The sequence below is a fragment of the Eubalaena glacialis genome, chromosome 4 (genome assembly GCF_028564815.1).
Source record: "Eubalaena glacialis isolate mEubGla1 chromosome 4, mEubGla1.1.hap2.+ XY, whole genome shotgun sequence".
NCBI classification, from domain to species: Eukaryota; Metazoa; Chordata; class Mammalia; order Artiodactyla; family Balaenidae; genus Eubalaena; species Eubalaena glacialis.
In genome coordinates, this window is record NC_083719.1 from 258,733 (window position 1) to 270,192 (window position 11,460).

An 11,460-nucleotide genomic window follows, 5' to 3' on the forward strand; every position below is an offset into this window, starting at 1 on the left:
GTAGGACCTTCGTGGGAAAAGCCCTACAGAGGAGACCTGATTCCAGGTCTGAACTTGCTAATTGGCTCTTTTGTTTTCTTGGAACTTGGTTATTTCCGCTGGAGCATTAGAAGTGAAAACAAAAAAAAGTTTTGCCTTTTATTATAAAGAAATTGTTTCCAAATGCCATTAAATCAGGCCGTGCCTCTAGTTTATGCAAAATATTTCATGAACATGTTAGAATAGCTTTGTGCTATTGTAAGCTTCTTGTGCAAAACGCCTTACAAAAAGTCAGGAACCAGGTATTTCCTGTCACAACCTGAGTGCAGCGTTTCAGTATCTTGCACTTCAGCACTCTTTGAGATGAATGGATAGGCTTCAGATGTGTATTTTAGTTGCTGTTGCCGTTTGCTGCTTCAAGATGTTGTCCGTTCTCTCGGAGGTCAGCGGTCGGGGCAGCTTGTCCCCATGTGAACCGGGGCAAATGTGAGGGCCTGTGGAAGGAAGCAGTTAGGAATCCACAGGCATGGAGAGTGGATATGCGCCCTCTCTGCACAGAAAGTAGGGATGGTTACCGCTGGAACGAGCCGTTTATGAAAACGGTTGTATCAATACTTTTATCCTCAACTCTGCAAAGGGTGGTTTAGAGGCAGGATGAAGACCTCCTGACCCAACCAAAGCAGGGCCTGTTTTGTGCTGTTTGAATCATTGTTACCTACTCTCTCCCCTCCTTCTCACGTTTCCCACCATTCATTTTTCTTGACCTCATTTGTAGGAATCAGACCCTAGGAGATTAGGAAAGACGAAGGGCAGCCACACTAATTGCTACCAACTTGGTTTCCTCACCCCAGATAACTGGTCTTCAAATTCACCTTAGTCAGCGATGTCTCCTCCAAGTCAACCTGCCTCCTGTGCCCGTTAAACCACAGATCCACACCTTGCGTCCCATTCGTGAATCATCTGAGGTGTGTGGAGATGGCAAATGGGGCAGCAGGGAGGCCCTGGGGTTCTGCGAAGCTTGGGGTCACCTGCTAAAACTCACCAGAGAATAACCTGGATCACAGTGCCTGTATATCAGTTTATGGTGAGAAGTATCCAACACTCAGAGGTCAGCACAATTTTTTTCCTTTAATCAAAACCATGGAGGGGAAAATGCCATCCATCAAAGCAGGATGGAAAAACACCAAATTCCTAGTAATGAGTCAAGCAAATGATATGCAATATCTCCACACAGAAAATCTAAAACATTATTTAAAGAAATTAAAGAAGATCCAGATAAATGGAAGGATATGCCATATCCTGGACTGCAGGACTCAATATTATTATCATAAAGACATCAGATCAAGTTATAGAATAACATTAATTAATAACACTGCCGTTAAAACTGAGCAGCTTCTCTGGGAGGAAACTGACAAGCTAATTGGGAATGCAGAGGGCTGAGCAATCCCATCCGCGGGGCGGTGGGGGGTGTGATTTTCCCTGGGACGTACAATCCCGGAGACGAGACTGCCTGTCGAGCTCAGTGGCTGAGACGTGTGGGGTCGGTGGAAGATGAACAGGTGGACCCGTAGGACAGAGTGGAGGTTCAGAGCAGCCGCGGGTTTACAGTGAAGCTGGTGCTGCCGAGAGGTGGGCGGGCGCTGGTCTCGTCAGTAAACGGTGCTTCGTGAACTGGATCCACATGAAAAAAATGAGTCTTGACTCATTTCCACTCATGGTGGAAGCTTCTAGAAGATAACAGGGCAGAGTTAGGAGGTATATGAGGACAGAGTACATAGACAGGACAAAAACTCTAAAACCCTCTCCAAGAGGAGAGACTGATGAATCAGGCTGTGTCAGACCCATTAAGAGAGCAGCAGGGCAGGCCAGGGAGTGGAGAAGATTTTTGCCAAGGAATCCACCCGAGAAAGGACTCCTGTCCAGAAGGATAAAGAGCACTGACAAAGCAGCAAGACAGCTCAATGGAAATGCATGAAAAAGACAGAAGCGGGCAACACACACACACACACACACTCACATCTAAAAACCAATAAACATGTGAGAAGATGTTCAATTTCATTAGTCTTCATGACGTGCTAATTAAAGCCATCAAAAGAAACCATGATGCATCCACCACCGTAGCTCAAAAAAAAAAAAGCGTTGAAAATACCAAAGGTTGGCCAGAACATAAAGCAACTGGACTTTCACACACTGCCACAACGGAAGTGTGCATTCGTATGCTCACTTTGGACGGCTGTTTGGCCTTTTCCACTAAAGCTGAGGCTCTGCTCACTCCATGACCCAGTCATTCCACTCCTGGGTGTGCATCCAACGGAAACGCCCTCGAAGACACAGCAGCAGCCTCTGTAACAGGCTCAGATGGGAAATAACTCAGAGGGCCCAGCAGTGAGTGGATTAATCAGTCGTGGTATGTTCCTACAGTGGAGTACCACACGATGGTGGGGCTGAAACACTGCCGTCACACGCACCAGGGGACGTGTCACAACTGTGATGTGACACAGAGGTCACAGCGCTCCATTTGCATCCAGGATCAGCCGGCAGTGCGGGGTTCTGCGCCACGACCGCCTCTGGGGAGGGTGGAGGGAAGGGGTTCTGAGATGCTGTAGGGGTCCTGATTCCTGACTGGGTGGTGAAGCTGCATATTTATGATTTGGGCACTTTTCAGACTATGCGTTATGCCTGAATCACAAAAGTGCATTAGGAAAGCATCGCTATGGGATGTGCCCTTGTAACCATAGAGCTACCAGGTGAGGTGGGAGCTGCCAGGTGGGTGAGAACCAGAAGGTGCGGCAGGTGCCACCAGGTCTCAGCAGGAGGGAAAGTCAGGTGTGCCCACGTCCACCATGAGTTGGTCCCCCGTCACGCCAGACTCCCTGACCCTGGACAGCACTGACCAAGGACCACAGTCACTTCTGACCTCAGGGTCCTCTTCTTTCTGTGAAAACAGTGTCTTGGGCTGGGGGGTGCACAGGTGATAGAGCCCAGCCTTCGAGTTACGAGCATACTCATTTTCTACCTTCCCGAGGCTATCCGTTTGATGTTCGGGGGCCACAGCTACAGGAGGGGCCTGTGGAGAGATGGTGCACCTCATCCGCTCTGGGTGGGGCTACCTGTTACCTTCTAAGGAGGTAACGTCACTTGTGAAGTCTTGATCCTTCAGGAACTCTTCCTCCATCTAGTTGGTAGAGTGATCCAGTTGAGATATGATTGAAACTCAGAAATGGACCAGTTGAAGAGGTCACAGACAGCACCTGGCAGGCTGGGGTCCCAGGCGGGTAATGCGTGATGCCCTTCAGTTAAGAGAGGGTAGTGGGGAGACGTGCTCCAGGCTCGTCATCTATCGACACTCTGCGGACGTTTTTGCCGACAACAGCAACCGTTGAGTCTAATGAAGCCAGTCTTCGTAGCCCGTGACAGTGGCCTTTGTGCCCCAGACCGCAGTTTCCCAGCGTGGACCTGTGGGTCGGCCTCTGCGTTCGGGGCCCGAGCAGGTGGGAGGACCCAGGACCAGAGAGAGGGCTGTGGACTGGTGGGTCCTTGCGGCGTCCTACCGGGGGTGGTGGTCAGGCCTGGAGGTGCTGGCCCAGCCCCCATCTCACCTGGTGGTCCCCAGCTCACTTCACAGGGATGCTTTCCTAATTCACTTTTGTGATTCAAGTATAACAGATAGGCTGGAAAGTGACCAAACATAAACGCACAGCTTGATGAGGTTGGAGTCAACTTGCAAAAGTGGGTATCTTGACCCCAAGTGACGTTTGGTCTCTGAGTCCCCGACCTGCCCCTGAAGGCACTGCCCGGCCTGGGGGGCACCCGCAGTGTGCCCGGCTCTGCGCCTCGTGAGCCGGATGCCTGGTGTCCAGGCCATGTGGTCATGTCCTCCGGGGAGGGACTTTCTCTTCACAGGTGTGACTTGCCTTTGACAGATGGATGAGACATTTTCGCAGTTATTAACACTGGAATAAAGTATGGAAATTCACTCAGGGTAAGGCTAAAATGACTGTTGCCGTGTTCCAGACGGACGTGATGCACCAAAATATTTACGACTACATCCACGTGGACGACCGCCAGGACTTCTGCCGGCAGCTGCACTGGGCCATGGACCCTCCCCAGGCTGGGTGTGGGCAGAACCTGCTCTCAGAGACAGGTGGGTCTTGGGGGGGCCCTGGTCTAACTCAGGCACGGATCGCCCCCTTTCCTTCCCGTCCAGTTGATGCGGTGTCGACGCCCCCTCCTCGGAGACCTCCTCCCGCGCCCCGCCCCGCCCTCCTCCCGCCCCACGTGGCCCTCTGGCTCCCAAGTGCTCCTGCCTCTTGGGCTGTTGCTCTGTGCCCCCCAGGGCGTGGGCGTGAGGCCGAGAAGCCACGGTACTTGTCTCTGGTTTTGCAAACTCCCACTCAGACGCAGGTCTTCCAGGAAATTCCTTTCACCCACTTTAGATTTACCTGAAAAAATCCCCCAGAGACTGTTGTCTGTTCAGGAACGTTGCCCCCTGTGAGCCAGACCCCCTACAAAGTCCCGGATCCGTGGCCCCTGCCCACTGGACACACAGGGCAGGCATCCAGGTGCCCAAGAGATTGCAGAGCCGACGGGAGCTCGAGGGGCAGGGCGGCGCTCACCTGGGGTCCAGTGCCAGGGAGGAGGAGTCCTGGTTCTCCCACCCATCTCCCCACAAGTGGTCCATGATTCAGGAGGAGTTTCCAGCACACCTTCACACAGCAGCATGATTTACCTTGTAAAGTTAGAGAAAAACGCAACCCCCAGGTGCCGACACACAGTTTCATAGAGCTCAGAACAAAAAACCCTGAACTGGTCAACAGTCCCACGTGTGGTTGTCACACACGTGGTTGCACCAAAACGCCGTTTTCAAGGGCAAAGACCTGACTTTGTCAGGGCGGCTGGCTCTGCGGGGGTGGGGGCGGGAGGGATGCTCAGGGACAGATGTCAGTTTGGGGCAGGCGTGCGTGTTACGTGCTGATAGCTTGCCGTTACATTACGAACTTGCTTATCAGAGTGTGTTTCCGGTTTCTCCCTGACCACCACCGCCTGTGCCAACGCGGCCAGGAGAGGACGCCATCCTGGGGAGGCTGCTCCAGGCCCAGGAGGGGGCCGCGGGCTGGCCCACCGAGTACTCGGCCTTCCTGACGCGATGCTTCATTTGCCGCGTGCGCTGCTTGCTGGACAGCACCTCGGGCTTCCTGGTGAGTGAGCGGCTGCTGGGCGGGAGAAGCCAGGGGCCGGGGGTGCTGGCGGCACGCAGTGTCCAGCCTTGATGCGGCAAGGCTGAGTGACGGCGGGTTGGTGAGAATGAAGTGGGAGATCCGCTGGGGCGGATGAAGTACTGGCAACCCCCTGCACCCTGCTGCTCATCTCTTATTCAGGCAGTCAGTTGGTTGTCCAGAAAGTCTTTTGTTTTGATCATACTTTGTTCTCAGTTCTGTGGGAAACTAACATAGTTTTCCCTCTACGTGAATGTAGGTAGATTTTACTGTACAGTGAGGCAGAGATCGAAACCTAAGCTGAAGTGAATCTGTGTCAGAAGCACCGAGTAGAGGAAACAAGCAAAAGAAATCAGTTTGAAAAGTGTCTCATCGTATTTTACTGCGAGGTTGGTCACTGCACGTGCACGTGCGGGAAAGGGGTCCGGCACGGACAGTGGAGGCGCCGAGGACAGGGGAGCGGGCAGCGGCATCACGTGGCCTCCAGGCTCACCACAGCCGCTCCTGCGCCTGTGCAGAGCCCGTCCACACCTGGCAGGTGGGGCTGCCCACAGGAGCCTGTTGTCGAAACTTCAGGAATATAGAGATCCAGTTGATATTAGGTTGGCAGCTCGAAATCAGCCATGGTGGGAAGTTTTACACCAAAGAAACTGTCAAAAGCTACAAATCAGGGCTTTTTCCCTCTGGAGAGCTGGATGTTAAAGATGTCCCAGCACCACTGCCCTGACTGCTCCACCAATCATGTGACCATCACATAGTAGGTGCTCTGCAAGCATTTGTTCACCCAGTAAATTCATAGACAGATGGAGGGATGGACAGATGGATGGGTAGATGAAGGGATGGTGGATGGAGGGAGAGATGGATGGACAGATGGAAGGACGGAGGGAGGGGCGAATGGACAGATGAAGGAGAGGGAAAGAGTGCAGCCACCCTCTGGGCTTATTCCTCCATCCAGGGCTGGGGCACCCTGAAGTCACCTGTGAACTAACTCAATTATAGATCAACTCTTCCATAATAGGGAGATCTTTTATTTTCTTTTATCACAAACTCCAAAGTTACTTTCTGGCTTTTTAACTCACACCATGTGCTCCAGATAAACAAATCAAGTTGTCCCTAAGTTTTATCACCATGAATGACAATTGTCAATGAATGACAATTTGGAAGTGGAGGGTTAATGTAGAACAGTCCTCAGAGATGATGTGCTCCAGCAAATCCTCCTGGGGGGCTGCCTGGTGGCTCCGGCCAAATCCATGCACGTTCACGCCCCCGAGTGAGGGCTCGCACACCCACACACCCATGAGTGCACACATGAGAACACGCTGGAAGGTTAGAGGATGTTACGGGGCTGCCAGAGAAACCCCGAGTCATTCAAAGGCGGTAGGGAGCGCCTGTCCCAAGGGCCAGCGTGGAAGACGCATTGGTTCGTGGCTCCTTAGAGACTCGGGATCAGAGCTCTCTGGCTTTCTGTCCCCGGGAATGTGAGTTCCACGGCCTTTGACCACGTTGATGATTCACTCTGTGAACATGCCTTCGTTTCTGTCTTTGAAACACCAGACAATGCAGTTTCAAGGGAAACTAAAATTCCTGTTCGGGCAGAAGAGGAGGGCCCCGTCGGGAGCCGCCCTGCCCCCTCGGCTCTCCCTGTTCTGCGTCGTGGCGCCCCTGCCTACTGCGGTGAAGATGCAGAGTGTGTGTCTGAGGGTGAAGCACAGGGTAGACGTCTCGGCCACGCCGGACACAAAGTGAGTAAGAGCCCCCAGCAGCCGCAGTCCCATCCTGGTGGTTCAGACACAGCATCTCCACACTTAGTGTTTTCTGTCTATTCCTCCTTCATTTCCAGCAAGGAATACAATGACAAGCTTGTTGTTTTTAAAGTTACTGCATCACGTAGGAAGCAGCTATTAGAGAAAAGAAAACCTTTCACTGATATTTGTGAACTGTGGCACCAGACACTGCTGCATCTCTTCATGCCTAAGCCCTCCACCTACCGGGGCCCGTGCCCCCCGCGGGGGACGGGAGGCCGGACCGCAGCCTCCCTGCCTCTGTCTGCGTGCCCTCCCTCAACACCAGGCTCGCCGCTGGGGCACACGCTGCAGACAGGCGTCCCGCACACATCGCGCCACCCCCGCGTCTTCTTGGCTCTTCAGAGTTAGGTTTTCTGGGAGATTCCTGTCTATAATTTCTCGGAATGGGTTAGGTCTGTGTTGCATGGGTCAGGTTCTGGGAGAGATTAAGATGCTGTGCACGTGCAAACCGTGTTTCCCGTGGTGCGAGGGAGACCCCGGGGGAGAGGAGAGGTGTCTGAGGTGCGCCTCTCTTCTTCCTCAATACCCTCCCCTGTGCCGCGACCAGGGGCAGAATGTCAGCAGACCTGAGTCTCCAACCCGCTTCTTTGTCCTTCCTCAGTACCCAGGTTCCCCTTTGACCTCAGCGCCCGTTCAGATGACCGGGCTGTGAGCCCCCTGCGTCCCCATTCCTGCCCCGGGTTTGCAGGTGCAGCCATGTCTTCACGGCTTCTGGGTCCCGCACGTGCCGGCACGTTAAGGCAGCAGTTTTCTGGAGTATTTAAAAATTAAATACATATGCCTTTTTTTTTCAAAGGTAGAAAATGTTGTAAAATAGGAGGGAGGAAAAACAGAATGCCCGCGGGGAAAAACTCTAAAAATAACTGATGAAGCAACTAAAACGTGAGGCGCGACAAAGCACGTAGATGACGCTCGACCACACCTACCCGTGTCTTGCCGGCGAGACGGCTCTGCTGCTCCTGCTTTCTCCCCACCACCTGGGCTAACGCTGGGGAGAAATACCCTCCACCGGCCTTTGCCGTCTCAGAGTTCTCTGCTTTCGAGCTCTCTGGCGTGATGATGGTAACTGAGCCCCACACGATGAGCTCTCCTCTTCTGTATGTATCCCCAGCCCTACGAACGAGATGGAGGGAAAATCGTCCCCTCCCATCGCTTTTCCTAGAGGCCCTGCTGCCCCCCGGCGGCCACGCGGGGAAGCGCAGGTGTGCGGACGGCACCCCCAGGCAGGGCCGCGCGAGAGCCCTGAGCCTGGGGCGGTGGGTGCGGGCTCCACGGCTCACCTGCCGCTGCCCTGGGCAGTGTGGACACCTGGACGTCCCTCGGAGGTCTGGCGAGGGTCTGTGCTGTGAGGGTTACGATGCTGCCCACAGAGTGACAGTGCAACGAATACTAGACACACATTGTACAGAACATCATTAAAACTCCAAGAGAGGAAGAGCCAGCCAACATTTTAGGAAAGAAGCAAATAGCTTCTCTTGACTTCAGGTTTTCTGGAGCTGAATTCGGCTCTGAACTGAATTCCTAACCGGCCTCGGTGCCTGCATCATGTTCGTTACCTTCTGAGCTCAGAGGCTGTGAGGCGCTAGCCTGGGAGCCCGAGGCCCAGGAGGGTCACTCCAGAAGGGACGTCGTGGTCGCTGGAAGGCATTTCAGGTCCTTCACAGCTTTTCCTGAACGGGACTTTGTGACACACCCTCACTCCTAAGTGTTCACAGGTTCTGTGTGTGTGATCTGCCTCCTGACTAGTCCTTCATGGACATGAACCGTGTAGAAAATATTTGAGTCGCCCGATGGTACCTTCCCCGCTAAGGGTGACGCTCCAACCTCATGGCTCTGTCTCCATCTCTGTCTCTGTCTCTGGCTCCTACAGAGACGCCCAGAAGATGGAGAGGTAGGGCCACCGCAGTGCAGGAAGCTCTGGCTGTGGTGCCAGTTGGACAGGGTTTGAATCCCATTCTCGTACCTGCCATAGGGGCAGCTTTAGGCAAGTCACTTAACACTTCTGAGCCTTGTTTCTTCTTCTGAAATATAAAGAAAATATGATCTCTCAGGATAAGTTGCACATTGCCTTAGGATCTAAGATTATAAGATCTGTGAGACATGTGTGTGTGTGTGTGTGTATGTGTGTGTGTGTGTACACACTCCCCTGGGGCAATGGCTCAGCATCGCTAATTTAGTGCTCATGATGACTTTGTAAACTACTGCAAATAACTACTGCAAATCAGAGGAATCTGTATTTCCATTCTGACCATCCAGAAGAAAACAAATGCACCGAAAGTCATCTTAGGCGTATGTCTGCTTTCTGAAGGAAATTCATTAGTGCTTCATTGGCCTGAAAGGTGATGAGAATTGGAATTTTCAGCAAACCTGTAACTGGAAAAGGCTTTACAATCTGTACAGGCTTAAAAAGTGTGAGGTATTGTATCTTCTGCTCTTGGGTGTGACAGGAACACGGGTCATGTTGTAATTTCTGCCCTCGACACACGTCTAATCTGCATGTTGTTTTGCTGTTTTCTGTCCTTCGCAGAGCAAAAGCTGCCGCAAGTCTCTGTGAACCAGAATTGCATGGAAAACCCAATTACTTAGCAGGTACTTGTTAAATTCTCCATCTCGTCTTTTTGAAATGGGTAAAATGACTGTGCCCCTGGAGACGTGCTGTGTTCTGTGGCGATGCTGGCTGGAGGGCTGAGCGGGCGGGCGGGTGCCCGGCCCCTCGGGCATTGCGGGGGAACTGATGTGTCGCTGGCGCTGAGGATGGCTGCTCGCCCAGCCCCGGCGCTGCTCACTCCCCCTTTTCCGAATCCTGACAGGGAGGAGCAACGGAGAAAATGGCCTGTCCGTGTTCAGGATGCCCGCGGACGCCTGCCACTGGGGCCGGCTTGCAACCCGGGCCCCCTGCCTGTGCCTCCGGGGCGGCCACGACCTCCTCCTCCAGCCCGAGGGGGCCGCAGGGTAAGTGGCTGAGGCACAGCGTCACGCGGCCTTGACCACGGCGGCTGAACCTCTCTCAGTGGGATGTGGGGATGCACAGAGGGTGCCCACACCCGCTCCTCACCCTGGAGGTTGTCATCACCCATGTGGGGACTGGCCGGGGACAGTGGGGACCACGGCCGTGGCTCTGCCCATGGTTTGGACCCCCGGGTGACGCCCGGCCTCCGTGCTCACCTTTGCTCAGAAACCCTCTCCCCTCCCTTCCCTCCCAGGCCCCACCTGCCCCCGCCTCTGGGTGCCGCGGAGGCCATGGGAAGGCCCGTTCAGGAAGGGCGGAGGCTGGCCCCGTGTCACAGGGCCACAGGCAGTGCAGAGCAGCCCCGGCAGGTGGCCGGCACCATCGTGATGCAGGGCCTCCCCTTGGGCCCCCGCTGCCCCTGCTCCGTCTGACGGGCGTCTCTTCCCGCAGGGATGGGCGAGGAGAGGAACTAGGGGGGGTGCCGAGGGGCCCCTCCTGCCCAAGGGAGCGGAGGGACGTCCTCCCGTACAGCTGCCACCTCGAGACACAAGGACCCTCGAAGCACCTGAACTGGACGCCGGGGAGACACGGTCAGGACGGCGGCACCAAGCTGAAGCTGGAGCCCGGCAAGGGTGACCCGTTCCCCGCCGCCCCGGCCCGTGGCGCCTGCCTGCCCTACCCGGGCACACAGGGCACTGTCCACGCCGTCAGGAGTTCACCTGGCTCTCACCAGCCAAAGCCTCCCCCCGGGCCCTGCGCCGGCCGGACCAGCAGAGCCTTGCGGGATGGCCACCAGGGCCAGGCTCCCCCTCCCACCAGCTGCCCCTTCCCTCAGGGGAGCCTGGAGGACGGGCTTCCTCGGCCGGGAGGGCAGCGTCTCCCCGCGGGGTGCTATCCCACCGAGGACAAGCTTCGAGGTGTCCCAATGCCCCCGGGAGCCCCGTGTAATCCCATATTGTCACTCGATGTGCCCATCAAGATGGAGAGCGAATCCGGGTCCGAGGATGCGGCAGATGGCTACTCTGTGTCCCCGAGCCAGGCGTGGCTGGGGGCCAGCGACGTGGCCAAGAGACAGCTGGTCACTTTCCCTACCAGGATGCACCTGAAGATGGAGCCGGACTCCAGGCACCCCCTCTACAGCCCACCCCTGGGGCCCGGCCTGCTGGGGGCCCACCCCAGGCCTGGCAGGGAGCTGGCCCCGTTGCACCCCGCACACTGCGCCTGCCTGGAGCCTCCGCCCCGCCTCTGTGCTGGGGGCCACCAATCCCCCAGCCTGGGCTGTGACTGCCAGGCTCCTGGGCCTGCGCCTGTAGTCAAGCTTGAGCCCCTGGACTCGCCCCCGTGGGCCGCTCACAGCCAGGGTGGGGCGCCTGGGATGCTCCCCAGGGGTGCCTTGGCGACACGGATGCCACCCAGAGACCCCGAGTGCACATTCCTGCCGTAGAGCAGGCGTCTGTAAAGGCTGACGTCCGTCCCTCGGCCGGCCGGGATAGCAGTGCAGGGGCAGAGA

General features: G+C 55.5%; 1 protein-coding gene across 1 annotated transcript in view; it reads left to right on the plus strand.

Annotated features, from left to right (window-relative positions):
- The window catches only part of AHRR (aryl hydrocarbon receptor repressor), a 72,070-nt gene extending 60,610 nt beyond the window's left edge, over positions 1-11,460 (plus strand). Inside the window, 6 exon segments of the mRNA XM_061187619.1 lie at positions 3,994-4,123; positions 5,041-5,177; positions 6,750-6,937; positions 9,528-9,589; positions 9,811-9,952; positions 10,401-11,460. Coding sequence (XP_061043602.1) covers positions 3,994-4,123; positions 5,041-5,177; positions 6,750-6,937; positions 9,528-9,589; positions 9,811-9,952; positions 10,401-11,394 — 1,653 coding nt within the window. The 3' untranslated portion in view covers positions 11,395-11,460.